Source organism: Melospiza melodia, chromosome 11 (assembly GCF_035770615.1).
Source record: "Melospiza melodia melodia isolate bMelMel2 chromosome 11, bMelMel2.pri, whole genome shotgun sequence".
Classification (NCBI taxonomy): Eukaryota; Metazoa; Chordata; class Aves; order Passeriformes; family Passerellidae; genus Melospiza; species Melospiza melodia.
The window spans coordinates 29,886,203-29,912,711 of record NC_086204.1 but is presented as its reverse complement, the minus strand read 5'-3'; the positions used below and the strand labels follow the sequence as shown (position 1 = coordinate 29,912,711).

The following is a 26,509-nucleotide window of genomic DNA, read 5'->3' as shown; positions in this document are numbered from 1 at the left end:
AGAGCTGGGGGGAAGTGAATGGAAGACCTGAACAAATGGGTCCTAATTGCTTTATCTGCATGTAGAAATAACAATATTGATAACAGGCCAAGAAAAAAAACCACAGCTATTCGCATGGACATGCCAGAAATGTTGTGGAAATTCAAAGTTTCACACCAAATTTGATGCTGCCTACAAGTTGTCACAGTAACATTTACCTTTCCCCTCAGAAATGAGATACCTTTGATGTTTCTGCTCTGGAGCCAGAACCAAATCACATTTTTTCTGGTTATGGTTATGAACATTTCTGCAGGGAGACATGTTCTGAGTCTGCTCCAAAGCCTTTTTCAATTAATGGAAAGATGGGAATCGATGCCAAAATGGGATCTAAATCATGTCCTTACTGAAAGGGTAGATCAGGGGGAAGGCAGATAGTCTGGGCTCTATCATGTGCATCTCAAACCCTCTCCCTGTTTTGGGGCCCCCACAAGAAGAAAGCACTGGAGGGGCTGGAGCGTGTCCAGGGAAGGGAATGGAGCTGGGCAGGGGCTGCAGAATCCCTGAGGAGCCGGGCAGGGGCTGCAGAATCCCTGAGGAGCTGGGCAGGGGCTGCAGAATCCCTGAGGAGCTGGGCAGGGGCTGCAGAATCCCTGAGGAGCTGGGCAGGGGCTGCAGAATCCCTGAGGAGCCGGGCAGGGGCTGCAGAATCCCTGAGGAGCCGGGCAGGGGCTGCAGAATCCCTGAGGAGCTGGGCAGGGGCTGCAGAATCCCTGAGGAGCTGGGCAGGGGCTGCAGAATCCCTGAGGAGCTGGGCAGGGGCTCAGCCTGGAGCAAAGGAGGCTCAGGGGCCCTTGTGGCTCTGCACAGCTCCTGACAGGAGGGCACAGCCGGGGGGATCCAGGTTGTGCTCCAGGGAACAGGGACAGGAGCAGACGGAACAGACTCAAGTTACACCAGAGGAGACTTAGATTGGATATTTGGGAAAATTTCTTCATGGAAAACATTGTCCAGCCCTGGCACAGCTGCCCAGGGCAGTGGTGGGGTCTTAAAAGGGCCTTTAAAAGACATTTAAATGTGTGGATGTGGCACTTAAGGATGTGGGGCAGTGGTGGCCTTGGCAGTGCTGGGGGTGGTTGGACTCCATGACCCTGGAGGGCTTTTCCAACCCAAACCATTCCATGTTTCTGTGATTTAATTTGGCCTAAGGAGTTGTATTGATTGGAACACCAACCTGGAAAGTCAGAAACACCTGAGCTGGCAGTGCACAGCCATTGCCCAGGAAATTATTTTCATGCCACCACTTTGTCACTGCAGGGGCAGCAACTGCTCAAAGGTGTCGAGGGAGCAGGGCCAGCCAGCCTTTCCTACAAACATTTTGTGCACCAAACTGATACCACAAGTTTAGCTTTTCTATTTTCACATTCTGTGCTGCTTTAGTGTGTGGGTCTGGGCTCACATTCAGGGATGCTGAGCTCTGTGCACAGAGCAGGGAGACAAAACAATTCCTGCTCCAGCTGGGCACCAAGGACAAATGATCCAAATCTCAGCCCAGGAGCACAAACCCCGTGGGCTGCAGAGAGAAAAACAAGCAGGGTGGGACTGCCTGGGCTAAAGCTGGGATGGGACAATGAACTGCAAGGTGCAAATGGAGCAGAACTGATCCCAGGGACAGAGCCCGTGCCCGGCCGTGCATTTTGGGGCCATTTTGGTTCATCTTGGGTGCAGCCCTGGCTGGGCTCTGGTGCTGCCCAAGGTGGATCCATGGAGGAGATCCATTCCTTTGAATAAACCCCTGCTTTATTCTGGAACTCTGCCCAGCCTCTGCTCCAGGGCAGTTTTCACAAGGCACCAAACCCCATCCCCTTGCCCCCAGCTCCAGCCCACACCGGGTCAGGCATTACCGCAGGCCGGGACATCGCAGAGCTCTGATTTGAGGTTCTCATCCAAGGTGAAGCACCACGGGGCGTCCTTCTGGTTGCCAGGGTTTCTGCAGTAGGAGTGGCCCCCGTTGAGCTCGGGGTACCGGGCAGCAGTGAAGGTGTGGGTGTGGGGGTACTGCGAGTTCCAGGGCTGGCACTGCCGCCCCGAGCGCGTCACGCTCACCGTGCCCCGGTAATCCACGCCCGTGCTGTTGTAGCACCTGTGATCTGCAAAGACAACACAGCACAAGGCCACTCTTCATTTCTGAAGGACACACAAGGCAAGATGTATTCTATTGCCATCGGTATGGCAGTTGTCTTCTATTAAGTGGGCAGTTTTCCCTATCTCTTCCACAGCCACTCCTCCCTCAGGGGAGATATCTGCTGATAACAGCTATTGAATGTCACTGCATGGCTGATAAGAGCTACAGCATCCCATTGGGAGATGTGAGCCCAGAGGGAGGAGCCAAGCATTCCTGCCTGGATATAATCTGGAGATCCTGGAACACCAGCCAAGCATTCCTGCCTGGATATAATCTGGAGATTCTGGAACACCACCCAAACATTCCTGCCTGGATATAATCTGGAGACTCTGGAACACCACCCAAACATTCCTGCCTGGATATAATCTGGAGATTCTGGAACACCAGCCAAGCATTCCTGCCTGGATATAATCTGGAAATTCTGGAACACCAGCCAAGCATTCCTGCCTGGATATAATCTGGAGATTCTGGAACACCAGCCAAGCATTCCTGCCTGGATATAATCTGGAGATTCTGGAAACACCACCCAAACATTCCTGCCTGGATATAATCTGGAGATTCTGGAAACACCACCCAAACATTCCTGCCTGGATATAATCTGGAGATTCTGGAACACCAGCCAAGCATTCCTACCTGGATATAATCTGGAGATCCTGGAAACACCAGCACGGCTTCTGCACTGGATTTCCCAGAGGAACAGCAGCTGCCTCTTCCACTGGATCTTCCACCCTTCTACGGGAACCACCCCTGACACGGCAGGAGGGCTGAGCCACAATTCCAATGGGATTTCTATAGGATCCCTGCTCCAGCACAACCACCCCTGACACTGCAGGAGGGCTGAGCCACAATTCCAATGGGACTGCTGCCAACACTCTGACCCACAGGGTGTCAGGCTGGGTTCTAACTCTGGCAGTGTTGTTTTAGTTTACTGCATTGTTTATTTTATCCTTTTATTTCCTTCCCTATTACAGAACTGTTATTTCCTGCTCCCATAATTTTTGCCTGAGAGCCCCTTAATTTAAAATTTATAGCAATTCAGAGGGGGAAGGAGGTTCACATTCTCCATTTCAGGGGAGGCTCCTGCCTTTCCTAGCAGACTCCTGTCATTCCAAACCAAGGCACCATGGCATTCAGTGCAGCCATGATATTTTCTGAAAAATCCTTTCCTTAGGATTTTTTCTCCTGAGAAGCTGAGAGGCCTCAGGAACAAAATGTAAACAATGGTTATCTGCTGCTGTGGAATGCAACAGGTGCATCTGTGATTGGTCTCATGGGGTTGTTTCTAATTATATATAATTCACAGTCAGCTGGCTTGGACAGAGAGCCCGAGACACAAACCTTTGTTATCATTTTTTGCTATTCTATTCTTAGCCAGCCTTCTGATGAAATCCTTTCTTCTATTCTTTTAGTACAGTTTTAATATAATATATATAATAAAATAATAAATCAGCCCTCTGAAACATGGAGTTGACATTCTCATCCCTTCCCTCATCCTGGGACCCCTGCGAGCACGGTCACAACCCAGCACTCACTCTTGTTGATGGGGTCGGCCATGGGGATGCCGATGCGGATGCAGTTGACGGCCTCGGGGCTGTCGGGCTGGGGCAGATCCTCGCAGTTGGGCAGCTTGAGCCTCATCAGGATCATGGGGTTGGACCTGGCGAAGATGTACTCGGTCTGGCACAGCACGTTCTCCAGGATCTCGCACTCGTCCCGGCACAGGTCCCGCGGCTTGGGGACAGAGGAGGTCTCGTCGCAGTAGGGGAAGGCGTAGTGGCACAGGGAGGGGATGGCAAACTGGGAGCACTTGTCCGACAGGTGGCTGGAGGTGCCGATCATGGTGAAGGCAGCTGGGAAAAACCACAAGGGTTTGGCTTGGGAACCTTTTCCCTGGGCTGTGTCATCCCAGAGAAACCCTCACTCCCCACTGCAGCTGTGCAGGTGATGAGCAGGAATGCACAGCACTAATTACACTGGAAGTTATTAACCACGATGACTTCCCTGACAAGGAAAATACATCAGGTTTTCATCAGGGATTAATGCTAAGCTCATTACCCAACCCCCCCCCCCCCAAACATAATTATTCCTTTAATTTTTCCTTTAATTATTCCTTTTTTTCTCCCAAATAACTTAGAATAATTTACAAATTCATCTAATATTTGTAAGCCCAACAGGTAACCCCCAAATTCCTGCACTGGTTCCTTCACGGAAGGTGACAATCCCAATACAATCCCAAATAACTTTTCAAACAAAATGCTGGAAAATTATGAACTGGTGGCTCCACATTGCCTTTCTTGGGGAAATGAAGCCTTTTTTTGCAATGCTGACAGTGTTTGGAGACAAAGGGAGAAGAGAAATTTGGGATATTCTGACAGCAAGGAAAAAATCTGAATATAGAGCTGATTACCAGGGCTAGGATCAGACCAAGTTATTTTATATTAAAAATAGAGAATATAATGATATCTATGATATCTGTGAATCCAGCAACCCCATCAGCATATCCCACAAAAATAATGGCAACTGGTTCTCCCCTAAATCCAAAGGAGTAATACTGCTTGCTGGATTATTTATAATACTGCTTGCTGGATTATTTATGCAGCCTTTCCCAGCACCTAAATTATTCCAGCCACATAAAATCAACTAAACTTTCTCTCCCTTTGCTTTCAAAACCTGCTGGGGTAACAGCAGCACTGAGTCTCCCAGAAGCTGTAATCACACAGCCCCTTTTCCCTGAAAAATCTTTTTCTTTTCAGGTGTTTTGTGAGGAGCAGAGACCCCCCAGATGAGTTGATGGCAAGAGGGAATAAAGCAAAGCAAAAAACATCGCTGTTTATAAAACTCCAGCAGCTTTTTGGGAGCAGAGGGCTGGGTGGGGAAGCAGCCAAGGTGTTTTTACCCACCTGTAATCTGATTTTCAATCTCCCCCTGCATGTGCAGGGACTCCATGTAGATGGTTCTGTTGCCAATGAAGCGGGCGCAGGCGATGCCCCTGTAGGGCTGGCAAAACCCATCCTCCTCATACTCATCCCTGAAACAGCCAGAAACAAAAAAAGGTGACTGCAAAATGTTGAAAACAATTAGGATTATTTCATTCTCTTCAACAAGACCTTGTATATTTGTTTGTTTAAATAAACCCCTTTCATCTGCCTGGTAAAAAGTGGCATTTCAGCTTAGCCAAAATACACATTAATGTTGCATGAAATGAGTGCTTTTAAGGCTCTGCTCAGAAATACACCCAGCCTTGATTAGAAGAGAAATATAAACTGCCTGGAAAAATAGGATTGATGTTTATTTAAAGCAGCTAACACATAGTTTTCTATTTTTGAACCAAGCTTATGCTTAATATTGATAAACACAGCAGGAAGAGTCATGCAGGCAGAATTTAAAGTGTATATAGAAAACCCAACCTCTGCCAGGTTGGATATTTAAATTCTGGAGGCAGAATTTAAAGTGTATATAGAAAATCCAACCTCTGCCAGCACTGATACCCTGGAAATATGAAATGTTTGCTCAGCCTTCTGTGTGTGGCAACATTTAGTGCTAAAACAGAACCAAAACTGAGACAGGAGTTCTACAGACACATTTCTTTCATCTGGTGCTTTCTTTTAGGCAATATAGGAGACATTTAATCCAGAAATCTAGATGGAAAATTATTTGCCAATGCTCTTCAAACAAAGCAAAGAAAGGAAATTGCTGAAGACCCAGGCAGACACTGGGTATTTTGAATATTCAGCACTGAACAGAGAGTTTTAGTGAGGTTTTGAGTACATGATCCCTGAAATCCCAACTCATGAATCAGCCCTTTCAAATCTTTCCTTTAGGATCCACTCTGAGATATTTTGCACTGAGATTTTTGGGATGAACTTTGTGGACAGATATCTTAGCTCTGCTTGAGCTCCCAGCAAAAAACGAGGAGCTTAATGAAAATCTGCTGATATTTCCTTTGTTATTCCTGCCCAGCCCAGCCACGGCTCTCAAAGTGGGAGAAATGACAGTGGAATATCCCCAGGGATGATGACAGCCGGGCAGGGAACAGGTTACTCCCTTTGTGTGCAGAATTCTCCCTCCCCCAGATGCCAAAAACCCAACGGCGGAATCGCACCACGCCTTAATAAGGGAAAAATCAGAGCTTTTTATTAATCAACTCCGCCATTAAGTTTAACAAAAGCCACTTTCATGCCGTGCTGAAGACCCTGGCGATGCGAATCCCGGGGGGCTCTTTGAAGGCGCCCGCTCTTTGTGGCTGCGCGGGGCCGCGGCCGCTCCGCTCCCGGCTCCGCGGCCAGCGCTGCTAATGGGATTAGCGGGGAAAAGCGCTGGGATCGCCTTCCAGGGCATCCCAAACACCCCCCGGCTCCCCAGCAGCGTCCCGGCACTCCCGCAGAGCCTCGGGGAGAAGCCAAAGCCCGCGGATTAAGCGCAGTAATTTATGAGTGTGAAGGAGAGGGGTGGGAAAGAGAGATGGGAGAGATGGAAACGGGGGCTGGGAGCACAAACCCTGTGAGGAGCCCCTGAGGGAGAAAAGGAGGCTCAGGGGTGTCCCCATCACTCTCACAGCTCCTGGAAGGTGCCTGTGCTCACCTGGGGCTGGGCTCTGTCTGCAGCAGCACTGACACAGCCAGAGCACACAGCCTCGAGCTGCACCAAGGGAAATACAGGCTGGAGAGCAGGAAAAGCTTTTCACAGAAAGGTGATAAAGCTCTGGAATGGCTGCCCGGGGAGGTGGTGCAGTGCCCATCCCTGGGGTGTTTAACAAAGCCTGGATGTGGCACTGGGTGCCAGGGGTGAGTTGGGGTGCTGGGGCTGGGTTGGACTCGATGATCTTGGAGGTCTCTTCCAACCCAGTCATTCCATGAATTCTGTGAAACCTCCTCCAGGCCATCTCACCACTGGGAAATCGGTGAGAAAGGCTCCAGGTTCCCCTGCATGATGTTCCTGAGGTATTCCCAAGCACCTTGGAAGCTGGGTTGAAAGCACAACCTTTAACTGCCAATTAAACTCTTCATTAACAGCCCCAGGGGAGGCTGAGGTGCCTCAGGGATTCAGGTAACAGAGACACCTGAGATGCAAGCAGGGATCCACAACCACAGCCTTGGCTCCTGCACGGGGTCACTCTGGTGACAATCTCTTTATTCTGTTAGGTCTTGAAGAGAAATACTGAAACCTGAGCTGAAAAACCACAACAGCAACTGCAGGCTCTGGAGTTGAGCTCAACCTCTCATCATTAAATGCCCAGACTGGATATAAATAATTAGCTATTTATTATTTTTATGGAATTATAGCATCATAAAATCCTTAAGGTCGGAAAAGGCTGCTCAGATTCAGTCCAACCATTCCCCAGCGCTGCAAGGGCCACCACTGACCACGTCCCCAAGTGCCACATCCACAGGGATCCTAAATCCCTTCAGGGATGGGGACTCCTGGACAGCTGTGCCAGGGCTGGAGAACCTTTTCCCGGAAGGAATTTCCCCAAATCTCCACCCTGATCTCCCCATGCCCAGCCTGGGGCCGTTCCCTCTGCTCCTGTCCCTGTTCCCTGGAGCAGATCCCAAACCCCTCCTGTCAGGAGCTGTGCAGAGCCACAAGGGCCCCTGAGCCTCCTTTGCTCCAGAATAAATTTAACATGGAATTTCACTTGGGGACTGCACAAAGGCTCCCCCAAGGATGGGCAGGGAGCAGGGACACCGGCTCACCTGGCTGGAAATGTCCTGTGGAACGGGATTTTGCAGAAAATCCCAGGAGGGGAACATTAGAGTAAAGAGGAAACCCTTTCCCAGCGAGCAGATGCTGCCGGGGTGATCACCCTGTGCTTCCCAGAGATCCCATCCGACCCCATCCAAACCCAGAGGAGCATGAAGGATCCTGCAGCTCCAACACATTCCGCACCTCCTGCTGCCCCCTGGCAGCGCTCTGCCTTTAAATACTGCTATTTTAGCTTTGGATTTAAACACACACATCAGGCTTTGGCTTTAAACACACCTATCAGGTTTGGGTTTAAACACACGCATCAGGTTTTGGCTTTAAACACAACTATTATCAGGTTTTGGCTTTAAACACACCTATCAGGTTTTTGTTTTAAAGACAGAGGTTTTTGGTTTTAAACATAGCAATCGATTTTTGGTTTTAAACACACCTATCGGTTTTTGGCTTTAAACACAGCGGTTTTTGGCTTTAAACACACCTATCAGGTTTTGGCTTTAAAAACACCTATTGGGTTTTGGCTTTAAACACACCTATCAGTTTTTGGTTTTAAACACAGCAATCGGTTTTTGGCTTTAGACACACCTATCAATCAGGTTTTGGCTTTAAGCACAGCTATTATCAATTTTTGTTTTTAAACACAGCTATTACCAAGTTTTGTTTTTAAGCACAGCTATTATCAATTTTTGGCTTTAAGCACAGCTCTCAGTTCCCTGGGATCAAGGCTGAGCCCGCATTCTTTCCCGCAGTCCGTGCCTGGCATCCCTCACCTGCTCGGCGTGAGCCATCACCGCATCCCTGCTCCGATGTGTTCCTGCTTCTCCATCCTGATCCCGCACAAGGAGAGGCCCCTCCGGCTCCAGCAGGATGGAAATTAGGCCCGACCCAGCAATTACCGTGTTAATAACACTTACAGCCCAGTTTAAATCCTCCTGGAAGTCAGGGCAAGCCTGGAGGCGCTCCTGGCTGAGGATGGGCTCGAATCCTTGTGCAGAAACAACCCCAGCCCCAGCACAGCCGGGATTTGGGCTCTGGGAGCTGCCCCACACCCGACTCCTGTGGAGTCTCTGCTTCTTTTTTGCCAGGGATTAAATGCACAAGATGGAATTTCTCGCTGGGTCTCAGATGTTTGTCAGTCCTTATCTCTGCCACAGTCCCACAAACCCCGAGTTCTGCTGCACTTCACTCTCACAAACTGAAAATGGAGCCCCATCTCTCTCTGCAAGGCCTTTCAAGGATAAACTGTCCAATGAAGCAAAGACAACTAAATTACTTTTAACCCAATAACCAACCACCCGTGCCCCCAATGGGGACGTTTTATCCAATTACACAAAACCACCCAAACCCTTGGAGAAGAAGGTGAAGAAGGTAAGAAGAAAGTGAAGATGAAGGTGAAGAAGGACCAGCCTCTGCCCCAAAACCTCCATCTTATATATTAATAGATATATAATATATATATACATAATATATATATAATAGATATAATAGATATAGACTACTATATGTATCTAGTATTCTAGTAATATATAGAACTTTAAACTCTATTATTCTATTAATATATGAAACTTAAAACTCTAAGCTTATAGATTTAAAATATAATTTAAATAAAATAAATTATATAAATATATAAACCTTAAACTCTAAGTTTCCCACCATGTGATCTCACACACTTCTATTCAAACTCCACCCCCACAATCCCAGTTCTGTCATTCCATTCTGGAAGTTTCTCCACACCTCAGGTTAGTGCAGGGTTCTCCTGGGGGTCAGTGCCTGGCAGCACAGAAATCTGAAATTCTCAGCACCCAGGGTTGCTCCTTGCCCTGCCTGCACCCCTGAGCCCCTCTGAGCACTGGGTGAAGGACAAAGAACTGGATTTTAATGACCCACGGATGACACAGCACCGTTAAGATTATTTCCTGTCAGATTTGGTTCGCACTCTGTTTTCTGTTTCACTCTGTCAGTATTCCCAGCCTGGGTGTTTATTTTGGAGCTGCCCATTGCTTTTGGATCCTGCTGCACTCCCCCCGTGGCAGCACCCCTGGCTCGGTGTGATAACAGCACCAAGGGTGAATTCACAGCGTGCCCAGGTGTCTGATTGCTCAAACTCACAGAAGGAGGAGCTTTGAAACTCATCCACAGCCAAAATCTCTTTAGGATCCCCTCCAGCCCAGCCCATCCTCTGATTTTATCTCAGCTGCTCCTGCTGTGAGGCTCCAGTGAGTGCAGAGGCTGCTCCCCCTCCCAAGCAGCTCCTTTCTGAACCTGGGCAGAACTTCTGCAGCTTTCTGGGCATCCCCATGCAGAGAAACAACAACAATCAGATTGCAATACTGATTTTCTTAGTTTGTGGCACCACTTCCTCTGCAACCGGTTCCTGAACACAAACCAAAGTTCTCTGTCAAACTCCACTTCCCAACAGCCTGAATTTTCTTTGCAGCCTTTTTCTAAATTACCAGAAATTGCCCAGATTTAAACAACATTTCCAGAAAATGCCAACAAGTCCAGGAACTCAGTTCAGCAAAAGCTCTGTAGCCAGGCTTTAATGTGAGTTCATTTAGAAGAATTTCATATATTGATAGAAAAACTGAACCTGTGAGATCATGTTGTATTGAATTTTACAATCCAGTATATTAAAAAAAGCATATTCCAGACCTGCTGTAATTGTGTGGTCATCCCTACCACACCCCATGGATTTTCCTTTCCTTTCCTTTATTTTTGCCTTAAGAAGGATTTAAATGAGTACCCTGCAAGAAAGAATCATAATTAATTTGGACTAATTTGGATATCTTGAGCAAAAGTGGCCAAAGGAGAGAACAGAACAAAGCAAGACAAAGTCCCAAATGCTCCGAGTGTCCCCAAAGCCAGCATGAATTGAGGTGTGAATGCAGGGAAAGTTGATTTATGAGAATTAACCAACCTGAAGAGCAAAGGCAAATCAATGTTGAATTATCTCCCAGATCTACCAAGTGGACATGGAAAAGTTTTGGCTCTGGGTGAAGGCTGCAGAAATTTTTTTCACTGACAAAGTGAAAGACATTTTGCCTTGCCATTAATTACAAGGTGTAGCAATAAATTATTTTTATGGTTACATACACCCAGTGCCCCCTCTCTGTATAAATTATTTGTACATTGTTAAATAATTTATATTTTGTTCCCTCCTTGTGTTCCAGCTTCACACAGGATGAAATGAAAGGGTTTTGACTTGGCAGATCTCCCTTAAAGCAAACAGATGAATAAAATTCCCTCATACTTTCCAAAGAGCAAAACCCAGTTCCCTGTGCCTCACTTGGAAAATGGGAACACCTTGGCTCTGTTTCATGATAATATTTCAGCACATTTCTGCGTTTCACTTTGCAAAGAGGAGAGAACTGCCCAGACCTCCACGTCATTGTGTAATTTAGGGAAAAATTCTGGGGAATAAAAGCTGTTGCTGTTTGACACCCCTTGAAAGGCACAGGGCAGCCAGGACTGAAATGGGTCACTGGGAAAGCAGAGGCAGAGAGTAAAAAATTCATTATCCTGTGCTTTGGCATCATTATAGAGTCCCATTGCACATAATAATAATAATAATAATAATAATAATAATAATAATAATAATAATAATAATAATAATAATAATAATAATAATAGCCTGGGATAGTGGAAGGTGTCCCTGCTTCTGGCAGGGGTTGGAATAAGATGATCTTTAATGTCCTCCTCAACCCAAACCATTCTAGGACTTTGTGATTAAAAAAATAATAACTAAATAATGTAATAATTCAATAAGTATTTCAATAAGATCTGCCTAAGGAATGGCTTTACTTAGTTGTTACCTCACTGTTCAGACTGATGGTGGCTTTGAATGACGCCTCCAATCCAGGTATGGATAAATAATCCAGAATTCCTGTGGGTTTGGGATGCTGGCTGAATGGATTTGCAGTGGGATGGCAGCAGGGAGCCCAGGCTAGCACTGAGGCCACATTAGGACCACAAATTAGAGCTAAAAATTGACCAAAAATCAATAAATCAGCCTCAGGATCTGAGGGGCCTTGGAGGGGATGGATGGGGCTGGAGCCCATCCCATCCTCATCCACGTCCTGCAACTGCTGGGAAATGGACACCAAGGCCAAGGGAAGAGAATTCCTTTAAGGCTTGGCCACATCCTTTAGGGTTTTTTTTTTTTTTTTGTTCAAATCCCTCCTAGCTAAATATTCAGAATTTAGGGCCAAATTACACACATTTTGGTTAGACTTGAGAACGTTGCCCAGCCCTAAATTCTGAAAATCCAGATGCTGATGTTCTAGAAAGCAACATCCCAACCCTTCCTGGCTATCAGGACACTGCAAACGCAGCTTTGGACTCTTCAAACTGATAGAAAACCTGCAACACAGAACCCCACAAAATGAGTTTCGGCCCATTTTATCTCTCCCTAACTCTTTCCTGCTTTCCCTTATTTTCCTGAGTCACAGCTCTATTTCTGCTCCTCCCTCCCCTCTCCTTCCTCCTAACATTTAATTTGTCTTCTGTGCCTCAAATAGTTCTTTCTTCTGGTGACCTAATATTTTAACCTTTAGCATGATGAGAAACAGACTTCACAAAGCTGACACTTGAATTAAAAGTGAAACACACGCCTCAGAACAAGTTAATTAAAAATAATACCTATAATGTTAGCTTGTTTAAGCCATCATTTGACCAGAAATTTGCACCCATCAATAAATGGAGCCCACGACTGCTAAAAAAATAACAGCAAGTTCTAAAATTAGCTGGTTTAATTCTGTTTTCATTTCACAGATAAAAAGATCTCCCTGATAGGAGAGGGCAGCCAGAGGGGGGTCAGGCTCTGCTCCCAGAGAACAGGATGAGAGGAAACAGCTTCAAGTCATGCCAGGAGATGTTTAGGCTGGATATTGGGATTTTCTTTCATGGGCAAGGTGATCAGGGATGAGGACTGGGGATGGTGGGGTCCCCATCCCTGCAGGGATTCAGAATCCCCGTGGATGTGGCACTTGGGGGTGGCTGTATCCATCCCAGAGGGCTTTTCCAAGCTGAACAAGCCCATGGCCCTGTGCAATCCCAGACTGCTTTAAGAAAATGGATTTTCCTCAAGAACCTTGCTGGGAGCGAGGCCTGAGAGCTTTCCTCAGCAGTGGGGATTGCTGGGTTGAGGAGCATCACAAACCTGAGCTGGGGCTAAATCCAAACCCATTTTAACCAGCTGGGCTCACGGAATTATTTGGTGGAGGCTCACAAAAGCTGCAGCTCCATCATAAATGTGCCCACAAACCCCACAGATTCCTCATCTGGGAATGGCCAGAGCTCTACAGGGATCCCACAGATGATCCCAAACCAGGAAATTCTGCAGAGATCCCTTTGGAGATGAGAAACTCCTTGTTAAAACAACAAACACCAGGGGAAATTGGCTCCAGAGGGAATGAGGAGCTGTCCCTCTGTGCCCCCATGGAAATGGGATAAGCATGGAGAAAAAAAGCTGTTTGTTTTCCTTAAAAGCATTTTCCCCTCTCTCCAGGGGCTGCTCAGACCTGAGTGAAGCACCCACACTCCAGGAACCAGCCTGGGACCAAACCTCTCACGTTTCATATTCAGAATATTGAATATTCAGAATTTAGGGCCAAATTTATTCACATTTTGGTTATCATTGAGAAGGATGCCCAGCCCTAAATTCTGAAAATCCTGCTTGGAGGACAGAATTGTTAAAAAATGGCAGTTTTCTACTCCAAAATGGGACTAATCCCACCCAAAACTTCAGTTTCTAGGGAAAACAAAAAAAAAAAAAAAACCAGCCAGTCCCTGCTTCTTCCTCATGTTAGCCCAAAAAAGTGAATATGTTCCAACACACCTTCCTGGCTGTTTTCTGGCAGCAGCATTAAAAGAATTAAGTACATTCTAACCCTCTTTTTTTTGGTTGGAAAAACCTAATTTTTCAAGGCCAGCAAGTCTGAAACTCAGCAAGTTTAAATTGTTTGTCTGAGTCTGTAGAAAACATCTAAAATGCTGTCCCTTCACAGCCTTTTTACAGCCAATAATTGGTTTTCAAGGTGAAAAAAGCCACTTTTCATCCCCCACAACAAGCACATTTTAAAATTCATGTGCACAAAATTTTTCTGGACCAAAGTCTTAGGATATGGAATTTATTGATATTTCTCAACACATAAAACGATCCCAATTGCTTTATTTAGTTTTATTTTATTATTCCTGTGTGCCAGCAATTGAGAATAGGAATCCCCTGGAGGTTTGCATTAGGAGGAATTATGTTAATGTGCCACTGGGAATGGATCACACTTTTTTAAGGCATTTTGCACCTGATTATTGGGGTGTTTTGATGCAAATTAAAGCACATCTGCCAGACTTCCTACCTGTGCCACCAACATTTCAGCTGCAGATCTGGAATTAATTGCTATTGGTAAGCTCAAATGCATGATATGGCTGATATTAATGCATTCTCCCCGTGGAAAAAATATTATTTAAGATAACAGGCTTGTTTCTGGAACCCTATTTTAGTAACATCTGTTCTGGCACACTTGGCACTTGCACTGGATCACATTTTAAAGCTGGGATTTATCTCAGAGTGGGTGAAATGCTCAGATCAATACTCACCCTTATGGTGCTCTAGAAACATAAAACATGGATTTTGCAACTGCATAAAAACCTGGAGGATTAAGCCAAACATCATTGGAAAGGCAGGCACCCCTCATGCATGCATTTAGAGCTGGAAATCAAAGGAAACCCTGATATTCCTCCCCTGCTGCTCCTTTGATCCAGCTAGGAACTTGGTTTTGGCAGGACCACGATTGCCTGTTTTGTCTGCAGTGCCAAGGACGGAGCAACAATCCATGTTATTCATGGAAAATACAGAGTTGGAGCCCAGAGTTCCTCAGGTTTATCCCCACAGGGCTGAGACTGGACCCCAAAACACTCCCCAGAGCATTCCCTCACGTTTATCATTGCTGGAATAATTTTTTTCTGTCATTATCTCTTGCTCCTTCCCATTCTCCAAATGATGGGAACACTCCTGGAAGGGCAAATCCTCCTCTGATGCTCCTGGCCTAATTGGTACCTGTTGGGGAGGAAAAACTGACACCACCAAATTTTAAATGAATGCTAAAAAATTGCCACGAGGAGCAAAAGCCAGACAAGGAGATTTCCAAAGCTGTCAGAGCTGCCAACAGTGCAAAAGAAGCTTTGTGACCCTTTCAAGTCCAAGATGAAGAGTTTCTGCTGTAATTCACATTTGTTTCTCACAAGATGGAAATGGCGCAACTGTCACCAGAGTTAAAGGTGTTAAAAGAGTTAAATTTATCATTTAAATGCAATAAAATTGTTTCTGTTCCAAAAGTAGTTAAGAAGACACGAGAGGGGACTTGCTAAAGGAATTTAAACACAGGCAGGTTGAGGCAGTTTCCACCCCAGAGCTGTAGAAGAAACCCCTCCATGATCTCTGCAGGAGATCCTGGGCTGTCCATGGAAAACCCAAATCACTCCACGTCTGCTGACCTTACAGCACCCAAGGCAAACCAGGGAATGGCTGGAATGAAGCCCAAAAAACTCAGGATTGGGGCTGGGGGCAATTCCCAGGAGCTTGTGGAAAAGTGACCTCTCAGGGCCACCTCAGCTGAGTCAGGAGCTGGGCTGTAAAGGGAGGAGTGGTTGCACATTTAGGATCCTAAAGGGGCATCTGGATCCAGGCAGGAGCATGTTCAGAAATTAAAGACACATCAAATCCACATGACCCCTTTTTTGTCCCCCAAAGATGCGACCCAGTTGACTGAAAAATCCTCAGAACTGAGCAATACACAAAGAGAGTTCTACAGCAGTGAGGACTGCAATGGTCCTGATGCCTCAGGTTTGGCTTTTCTATTTTCACACTCTGTGCTGCTTTAGTGTGAGGGTCTGGGCTCACATTCAGGGATGCTGAGCTCTGTGCACAGAGCAGGGAGACAAAACAATTCCTGCTCCAGCTGGGCACCAAGGACAAATGATCCAAATCTCAGCCCAGGAGCACAAACCCCGTGGGCTGGAGAGAGAAAAACAAGCAGGGTGGGACTGCCTGGGCTAAAGCTGGGATGGGACAATGAACTGCAAGGTGCAAATGGAGCAGAGCTGATCCCAGGGACAGAGCCCGTGCCCGGCCGTGCATTTTGGGGCCATTTTGGTTCATCTTGGGTGCAGCCCTGGCTGGGCTCTGGTGCTGCCCAAGGTGGATCCATGGAGGAGATCCATTCCTTTGAATAAATCCCTGCTTGATTCTGGAACTCTGTCCAGCCTGCACAAGGCATCAGTCCCTTCTCATTTTAAGTCCCCCCAAGCTCTAAACCAGCTGTGAACCTTGAAACTGGACTGCCTTGCAAAGTGCTCTTGGTGCTAATTGCTGGGCAGAACTGTGGCAAAATAATGTGCCCATTCATCTGGAGCAAAATCAGGAGGGAGAGAAAATTTATTTGTTTAAAGTAAACTCACCCAGACAAGAAATTTGGCTGGGGAACCACGGCAGGGTAACATTTGTGATTCATTTTTGCTGAGCACTGATCTTGGCAGGCTCAGGCACCAACAACAGCATCCAAACACCAGCTCAGCTGATAAGTGCTTTCCTTCCTCACCCAGGTAACCACACATGTTTTCCTGTTAACAAGATCAATAAACTTGACACACTCAGAAATGGATGATTAACTCCTTTTACAGTATTTGAGGTGGCCCGGGGTTATTGCTTTGAACAGGCAGAGCTGGAACATCAGGAGTGGTTTTAATTATCAGGATAAATAATGTAGCACCTCATAATCTTCTCCCTCGCACTGCAGGACTTTGTGATGGAGCTGCACACACTGGGGGTGAGCAGTAACTACACAGAGGCTGGCTGAGCAGTGATGTTATCCTTGTAGGAAAACTCATTCCCAAGGTTTGACACCCTGTTGAAGTCACGAAAGCCCCTTGGGTCACTACAGAGTTACTCCCACTTTAATGTTTTTACTAGGCTGAGTACAGCACATCCCTCAGTGTTCCTCCTTTCCCTGGCTCCCATCAGCACAAAACCAAAGGAGCAGGAGAGGATTTGCTAAGGAATATCAGCAACAGCTGGGCACTGAGGTAAAAAGCACAAAATGAGACAGAGATTGAGATTTGCCCACTGAGGTTTGACTGCTGGCTTGTGTGAGAGGTTTTACTGCGACCACAGAAACGTTATAGGCCTTTAAATAGGATTTCCCTCCTAATTAAAGGCATTATGGCCCAGGGGAACCTCAGGGATGACCTCAGATATTAAAAGTGAGCTCTGAAATGTGTGAGCAGTTCTTTATTCCACCCAGCCACTCCCAGGGAAGTTCTAGAGCAGCATTTGGCCACCAGACACTGCAGGGATTGAAGCAAAACAAGGACTTTGAAAGCCACTTGTTCCACCTGAGAGATGTTCCATTTTCTCTTGCAGAAAATCCTAATTAAGTCCCAATTTCATCTGTCAGTTTCCTGACTCAGTTACACTGAACTCATGACAGCATTTTACACCATTTCACACGCAGGTTATAGAATTATTTCCCTTCTTCCCTCCTCCACCTACAGCCCTTCCCACTCTTCCCCAGGAGTAAAACATTGGGCAATAGAGGCACTGGAGACCAGAATAACTCAAATTTTCTGTTCTCCTGCAGCACTGAATCCTTGGAATGGCTCTGAACCCACCACAGGCTGGTGGGGAGGGAAATCAAGGACCTTGGTTTCAAACAATTTAACTTTTTGTTGTATTTTATTTTTTAACTGCATAAGGTATACCAGGAAACCCCCAAAACAGAAGAGAAAGCTGCCAAAGCCAGGGACTGAGATAAAATACAATCTTTGTCCCCAAAACAACACTTCCCACCTCTGTTTTAGCAGCTCTGCAGTGCCAGGACACTGAAGAAGGAACTGGGGTGGGTTCACAAATCAAACAACAGATCAGTGATTTTCCTGTGCTGCCCCAAGATCAGGTTTAATCTCACATGAATTAGAAACTCCCTAAAACATCATTTTTTATCTGTCCTCTTTGAGCACACATTCAGGCCAAGTCTTTCCAAAGCCAGGCCAGCATGGCACAAATCCACTGTCACTACAACACTGTCAGCTCCTTCCTCACAGCCCTCAGGCCCAAAGAAATCCCTCTAAGCCACTTAAAATGTCCTTCTGATTAGAGCTAAACGGGAATTTTTGATTGAACCCGTCTCAAAGAGCAAAGCCCAGCTCCTGAGCACTGGAATGCTTCACCAAAACGCAGTGGTTTGGCCCCAAGTGCTGCTGCAAGCTTTTAGCAGCTCCACCAGGGATTTTGGGGCTGGCTTCAAAAGGGCTGTTACCTGGAATGACCACATGAAATATGGGAAAAGCAGATTTCAGACTGCTCTGAAGCACTGCCAGCGTCTCCCTCCTCTCTGCTGGCTCAGGGGCTCTGCAGTTTTCATTTTCTGACACAAATGCTTGATGGCCTCAGCAAAAAATAAAATCAAAATCTGCTTTTATTAATAAATAACAAAATATTTCTTAAAGTTAAAAAATCAAAAAATATTTATTAATAAATAAAATATTTGTTAAATAAAATAATAAAATATTAATTAATAACAAAAGCTCAGAATGTTTAATAAAATCCAATAGTTTTGTTTCCAAGCAGGCTTTTAGAATCAGCCTTAATGTGGAGTTTAGGAACACAGATCCCCTGTCCTGGGGGCTGAATTCCAACCCAGACAAAAAGGGTGACACCCAGGAAAAAGGCATTAATGGTTGTTGTGTTTGAACCTTTTTTGTTATGATTAAATGTGTGAGATGGTAGCTTTTGTTTGGACTTAGATGTTTATTAGGTTTTATTTATATTACAGTTTTATAAACTGTGAGTTTTATAGTATTTGATGTCAATAAAGTAAAAACATGAGTTGTATTTTTTATAAGGCTTTTTTAAGGATAAGCTGTTTAATTAAGAAATGATACTTAAATTATTTTTATTTTTAACTTAATAACTAATTGCTTGTGGTTTATAATGTGGACTTTTTAATTTAAATACACAATACTAAAACTTATGAAGAAGGATTAGCTTCTGTTATAAAGTTTTCATTTTGTTTTATATTCATTATTATATTTTAAAACTTTACATTTTCTACTATGTGATATTCTATACTTCTATTTAAACAACACACTTTTAATTTTAGTTTTATTATTTAATTTTGGAAGCTTTCTTTAGAGTTTTAGGTTAAATGTAGTGTTAGCGTGTGTCAGTATAGAAAGTCTAAAATTCTCAGCAATCAGGGTTCCAACAAATAGAAACAATATTCACAGGTTGGGCTGTCTGGTTTGGCTTTATTATTGGTCAGACCTAGACTGCCAACTGGGTTTAATGATATTTAATATTTTTTACAACAGTTGAAGAATATCTCCATGAACACAACGCCCTGCAGGAAATGATCAGCAGAAATAATGCAACTTTCCAGCCTTTCCTGATTTACTTTTTTGCCTTTCTGTTGTCAAAAACTTCAAAATGATCCTCGCTTTTCTCCTTTTTAAATAAATCAGGGAGACGGGCAGAGAGTCTGTATTTCAGGGTCAAATTATGTCATCACTGGATTTCTTTAATGTTGAGGAAGGACTGATAACTGAGATATCCAATTAGAGAGAGGGAAGTTTATCCTATATCTGTGCTTTGCTTATCAGTCCCCTTGGAATCAGAGATTTATAAAGGTTGGGAAAAATCATTGAGGCCAATAAATAACCAGGACCCAGGGAGGGATTCGAGAATTTCCTGGATCCAGGGTTAAAAAATGCAATAAGGTCTTGATATATATAAATATATAAATATGAATATAAATAAAGTCTGATATATAAATAAAGGCAATAAAGATAGAATGACAGCACAAATGCCTCTTTCAGTGTTATCCTCACTCTCAGCTCCCCCAGTCCCCAGGATCTGGCCACAAATCCCACATGCCAGGCCAGGGAATCCTTTCCTGATGGAAATGGAAACCCCAAACCCTCAAACCCTGACTGGAGCATCCCACAGGGGCCACCTCCACCCCTTTATTTCCATTTATTCCCATCTGCAGCTGCTCTGGGGACCCTGCACAGAGGGAAAACCAAACATTAATGGCACATTGTCTGCCCTTTGTGCTCCCCATGCCCAATCCTAATGCACCTCACTCCCTGCCTAAAAAAATATTGACACCTCTGCAATTAATTTGTTTTCAGATAATGCAGCTCTGTCTCCCTGTGCCACGTGTGGGCAGGAGGGGATTTTGTTTGCACTGCCCACAGATAAGGGAGCACTCCAGCTGGCATCTGCAGAAATGCTTATCTGACACCCTTTTAAAAGCCAAAAGCACTTTCTAAGGTCAGTCTTTCACCAAACTCCAGGCCAGTTTCTTTCCTGTGGGTTTGCCACAGCATGACAAAACACAGTTTACGGCTTTTCCTGGCAAAGAACTTGGCTGTTTGCAGCACTGCTCACAGGAACATCAGTGGGTGATGAACAGCAGAGAGGAGCAGCTGGATTTTTGGGAAGGAATTCCTGCCTGGGAGGGTGGGGAGGGCTGGGATGGAATTCCCAGAGCAGCTGTGGCTGCCCCTGGATCCCTGCAGTGCCAAGGCCAGGCTGGACACCCTGGGACAGTGGGAGGTGTCCCTGCCATGGCTGGGTGGCACTGGGTGGGATTTAAGGTCCTTCCAGCCCAGCCCACCCTGTGATTCCGCTCCCTTTTGTGTCCCTGTGATCCCATTCCCCTTTCCTGTCCCAGGCCACTCCTGCAATAGTTTAAGCTGATCCCTCACACAGGCCCCTCTAACACACCTTAAACCTGGCTTTGGCTCAGCTCCCCACATGCCTGGGAGATAAGGGGAGGTGGAGAGGCAAAGGAGCCTGGGATTCCCAGATAAGGTGCATATTTAGCTACCTAAGTACCCTGAGGTGATAAAACACCCTGGAATAGGCTCTGCAGCCAAGGCACTTCATACAAGACCTGACTGCAGCTTCCCAAATTCTGTGTTACATTTACCCAGAGGTTTTCAGTTCTTTTTGCTCGCTCAGGAAAACCCAAGAGCACAAATCCCAAAAGCCTGAGCACCCTCAGCAGCCGCTCCATTGTCCCCAGTGCCAGAGCAGAACAACCCAGAAGAAAGGTGAGACAGTGGTGGTGCCTTGTGCAGGCTGCCCTGGAGCAGAGGCTGGGCAGAGTCCCAGAATAAAGCAGGGATTTATTCAAAGGATCTCCTCCATGGATGCACCTTGGGCAGCACAAGAAGCCATCATCATTATATTGCAAATATCACATATTGTTGTCTCCTTATTGCAAGAATTTCATACCTGCTTGATGTTTCTTGCAGGCAGCTCCTCAGAGCACTGATTTTCCTTTCTTCTCCCAGCATCCAATTGACTCCAGTTCCCCTCTCAACCAGGTAATTCACTATTTTATAACACTCCTCTCACTGGCTACAGCTGTGGCCTGGTAAAGTCAGGCCTGTTCCTAATCTCTAATAATTGGCTCAGCTGCAACTCCTTAGGGGTAAGATTACTTTCTATACTACCTTTATTTACTTATATTCTATCCCCCTGCAAGAGCCCAGCCAGGGCTGCACCCAAGATGAACCAAAATGGCCCCAAAATGCACGGCCGGGCACGGGCTCTGTCCCTGGGATCAGTTCTGCTCCATTTGCACCTTGCAGTTCATTGTCCCATCCCAGCTTTAGCCCAGGCAGTCCCACCCTGCTTGTTTTTCTCTCTCCAGCCCACGGGGTTTGTGCTCCTGGGCTGAGATTTGGGTCATTTGTCCTTGGTGCCCAGCTGGAGCAGGAATTGTTTTGTCTCCCTGCTCTGTGCACAGAGCTCAGCATCCCCTGAATGTGAAGCCCAGACCCTCACACTAAAGCAGCACAGAGTGTGAAAATAGAAAAGCCAAACCTGAGGCATCAGTGGCACGAGAGAGATAAGTGTGCAGCAGATCAAAGAGCCCATGAGGGGACAAGGCAGCCCTCCCTGGGAACATTCCCCCTGCAGCCCTGGCAGATAACCTGCCTGGCAAACTGAGGGGGGATTATTTGCCCTGGGATGAAGTCATGCAGCAGGACCAACATGGTTTGTGTCAGCATCAGCCACTCAGGCTCCAGCCTCGCTCCACGTGGGGCTTTTTTCCCCCCAAAATGTATTTATGTTGGCCTGTGCGTGGAATATCCCACCTCAGGGCTGAGTCTCACATCCCACAGGGCTCTAGGAACGAGTGCTGCCCCAGCACACAGTGGGACTCTAAAAGATCCCACAGAAAAACACCTGGGAATTGTGTCCAGCCCTCACTCAAAATTTCCATCACAGAACAGCAGGAGGGAGTTTCTGTGCCAGCCACAAAAAGTGGGACAGGCTGGAATTCCAGGATTCCGGGAGCCAAACCTGGCACCAGCGTGCAGGGACATCACTCCCAGGATGCTGCTGAGCAGTGAATCTTTTCTGGCCAAAAAAATTGGCATTTTTCTTCTCTAAATTTTACCTTCTGTGGCCAAAAGAGGAAAGTGTCTGCGCTCCTCTTTGAAATCCACAATCACACACACAGTTGGCCAAGCCTCACCTGGATGCTGGCCAGTGCTTACACATTTTCTTGTTGCTGGCACACAGAGCCACTGTACAAAAAGATCTGTTTTACTAAAAAACCCAGATGTGTTTAGCTGAAAGTTAAAAAAAGAAAAATTATAAAAAAAATAAATCTCAATGACTGAAAAAAGATGGGAAAATCCAGGGGGGGTTGTGGTTTCTCAAGCTTTGCAAGCTATTTATTTCTGGGAATCACAAACCTCGTTTCATTTTATGAATCAGATGCTCCTTAAAGTTACAGCCCTCTTGTCTCCTCTTTTCCCCTCTCCTCGTTCCCAGTGGTTAAATAAAGAACAAAACAATGCCATATTTAGGGTATTTATATATAGAAGAGGCTCCATGAAGAACAAAAGGACTGTTCCAGAGGAATATTGGCACCAGCATGCACATATTCCACTTGGGAATATACCCCTGCCATACACATCCAGGTTAAACCTCTTCAGAACATGCTCACAACACAATAAATAATAAATAATAAATAATAGTACATAATAAAAACAGAGCATTTTCCTGCACTCTTCCTATTGGATTCCACTCAAGCAGGGTTTTTCCAGCTCATTTTTACACCAGCCCATGCAAACTGGCATTTTCCTTTTCTCCCTCACTGCAGCTCTTGTGGAAGTTCTTGCCCCAAATTTCAGTGATTTGTGCCCAGGATTTCTCCTGCAGTGTCAAAGCTTGGGGTAAGCACAAAGCCAAGGCTCAGGGGAAGGGGAACAATGGAGAATGAGACAAGAAGAACACAAAGATTGGGCACAGAACATTCCCAGCCCACAGGGTCTCTGTGGTGACATTAAACCCTCTCATCCCAGGACTCTGCTGTGCCCTGACCCCATTCTGTTCTGGTTCTGATCTCTGGTTCTGATGCCCGAGGTGAAAACACATTTCTGTGTCCTGCAGGGACCAACCTTGCCATGCATGATGGATAAAAGTGACTTTCAAAGGGATGTGCAGCACAGGAACATCAAAAATAATGTTAAAAATCTGGGTTTTGGGGGAAATTTTGAGAAGCAATGGCTACAGTGCAAATTCCTGGTTTAGAGGAAGGTGTCTGTGGCAGGGGCTGGAATTAGGGGATCTCTGGGGTCCCTTCCAAACCAAACCCTCCTGGGATTCTGGGATAAATTTATGTGCAATGCACAGACACAGAGCAATGCACAAATACACCAGTGAACCACCAAAATGCTGCCTTTGATCTCCCTAAAAATAAACTAAAAGTATTAAATCAACCCAATTTGTGTTTGAATTCAGACGTTCATGGAGAAAAGGACATATATCAGCTGAGGGTGATGAATCCAGCTTTTCCAGCCACAGCTCCCTGACCTCTCTGTCCCTCCCAGGCTGCTCTGAGGTGCCCTTGACTCCATCCACACTGGGGAAAGGGTTCCAGCAGTGGAGAGCCTGAGCTGCCTCCTGGGGACCCATCCAGCTGTGGGACATGGGCATCCACAGCCTCCTGTCACCTGCCTGAAGCTGGCCCTGCAGCTGCAGCACCCAGAGATATAATATTTTATATTATAATTATTATTATTTTAAATATAAATAATATAATACAATATATATTATATCGCACTATATTATATTACACTATACTATATTATTATGTATTATATATTATATATTTCTATTATATTTTAAAATATTAATTTCAATTTTATATTAAAATTATGTGTGTATATAATATTTCTATATTATAAATACAATATTATATATTAATAGAATATAAATTATATATGTTTATATTATATTTCTATATTTCTATATTATATATTATTTCTGTAATATAGAAATATAATATACTAGTACGTATTTATATAATCTTTACTATATTTTATATTATTTTATAAATTTTTATTATTATTATATTTTATATTAAATATTTTCTATTATTTAAAATAATATTTATATTTTATATTTTATATTATTATCAATATTTTATATAGTAATATAATATTTTTATTCTTATATAATATAAATAATTATTTCTTTCTAAAGCACAAGTAGGGCTTGTTGGGCTTTTTTTTTTAAATAAAAAAGCTAAGTGAGAGCAGCAGAGCAGGACCATGGAATGTGATCCCAGGGCAGAGTTAAAGGAAGGATGCTCAGGGCAGGCAGTGCTGCCCACCCAGCAGCACTTTCCTTCAGACTGATTTCCAAATCTGACTTTTTGCCCCTTTCTCTTAGGGAAAGCAGCAAAATTAACACACAAGAATTATTGTGTTATCTATCCCTTTCACAGAAATCATCATCTGGCATTCCCATTCACACTTGGCCCATCTGTTTTTCTATAAATTATGGAGGGAAAAGGGCTGAGTGGGTGGATATTTGTAAAAACAGGATCCTCAAATGAAATCTGTAAATGAAGAGCACCTTGCACTCATGGGTGGCTGATAAAGACATGGCAACAGCAGGCCCAGGAATTTGCATCAGGTTTTTTCCTGATTTTATGGCCCAAACTGTTCCCAAGGGAAGTGTTTCCCCAGAGGGAGGATGATGAGGGAGGACAGCCAGGTACTTCATCTCTCACCCTGCAGCTTGAAAACCGCCACAGATGAGCTTGGCTTGCACAGAAAGAAAAGCAACAAAATTAATTTCATAGCCACAAATTCATTTTTCAACTTGTATAGGGAGAAGGCGACACGAGGGTCACACAATCCAGTCCCCAGGACATTCCCTGCATGCAAGGAGCAGCAAACACAAAGAACCAGAATTTGAGGTAATTTCCCTCCTGCATTTCACAACATGCAACTGAAGTGTGATTAAATGTCTTTTTTCGTTACAAAATCATAATTATTACAACTACAAAATCAACTATTAACGAGAACATCTCCCTTTCTTTTCACCTTTTCACATCCTTTGTGTGTATTTCAGCTGGTTAAGTTGTGGGGTTTTTTTTGGAAGGGGAGCAAAAAAACCATCAAATCCCTTGCCAGAAAGAAAAAATGGGTAAAAAGATTCCCAAATGTATTTTGTTTTAAAAAGTGAGGCAATCCTGAGTGGCCCAGACAGTGAAACTCCAGCCCAGCTCTGCTCTCTGTGGGCTCTGACCACCAAGGAGGTGTTGTTTAACCCCACAAATTTCAGAAACCCCAAACTAGGTGGGAGCAGCACAAAATCCCCATTTTCTCACCTCATTAATTAATTCTCCAAACTGCTGGAGAGCCCAACAGCCCCCAAATCCCAGAGCAGCAGGAAACTTCCCTCCCCAGAGCCCCTCAGAATCACCCAGCAGGGCTGGAACCCCCTGAAACCCCAGCACAGAGCTGCCCTTCCAAAGCAAACTCCAGGACTCCACAGCAGCACCTTCACAAGGGGAGATAAAACCACATTTTAGGCTGTTCCATTAGAGGGCATCCTACAACATCCTTTTGTGGTCAGAGGCTTCTCCTCATTCATATCCTCAGCAATAATTCACGGAAGGTTTTCCATAAGAGCCAGGAACATTCACACTCCCAGGGTTTTCATCCCTTGTAATTGCATTTATCGCATTAATAGATGAATTTTCTGGTTCAGTTGGGTGCCTGTTTCCCTCCCCTCACCAGGAGAGGTGGATTTTCAATGTTTTTCCACAATGTGAGATGCGAATAAGCACCACAAAACTGATTCCAAACCTCAGGACAGCCACACATCACACTTGAGAACAGCAAGGCACTGAAAAGGTGAGCAGGTTTGATCAGGTATTTTGAAATTAGAGATAGAAGTGAATATTCTCAAAAACTGCCCAAGACAGAAGCTCCACTGCCAAAATACAACGTGGGGAGTGCTCAGAGCCTGCAGCAGGAGCCAAACCTGAGCTCCAGGACACAGGGAGATATGGTGCAAACAGCCACTGCTCCCACCCACCTACTCCATCTTTTAAAAAATATTTTAAAAAATCTTTTCAGGCAGTTTATTAATACAGGTACAGAGAGACAGACACAGTTTACGACCCTGAAAATCAGCAAGAAGCCCCAGGGCAGTAAAATCTGCTTGTAGTGATAAATATTTCCCTGACTGGGCTGTGACATGGATGAAGTACCTGTAGGTGCCCTGAAATCACTGCACAGACTGAAGGCACCAGAGGACCCAAAGGTAATAAT

The 26,509-nt window shown here is 45.1% G+C and overlaps 1 protein-coding gene across 1 annotated transcript in view; it reads right to left on the bottom strand.

Annotated features, from left to right (window-relative positions):
- Positions 1–26,509, bottom strand: part of ROR1 (receptor tyrosine kinase like orphan receptor 1) — a 152,892-nt gene that overhangs the window by 8,735 nt on the left and 117,648 nt on the right. The window contains exons 5-7 of the mRNA XM_063166276.1: positions 5,062–5,189; positions 3,694–4,011; positions 1,881–2,126 (exon numbers count right to left, since the gene is read on the bottom strand). Of these exons, the coding sequence (XP_063022346.1) occupies positions 1,881–2,126; positions 3,694–4,011; positions 5,062–5,189 (692 nt within the window). The remainder of the gene's footprint in view (positions 1–1,880; positions 2,127–3,693; positions 4,012–5,061; positions 5,190–26,509) is intronic.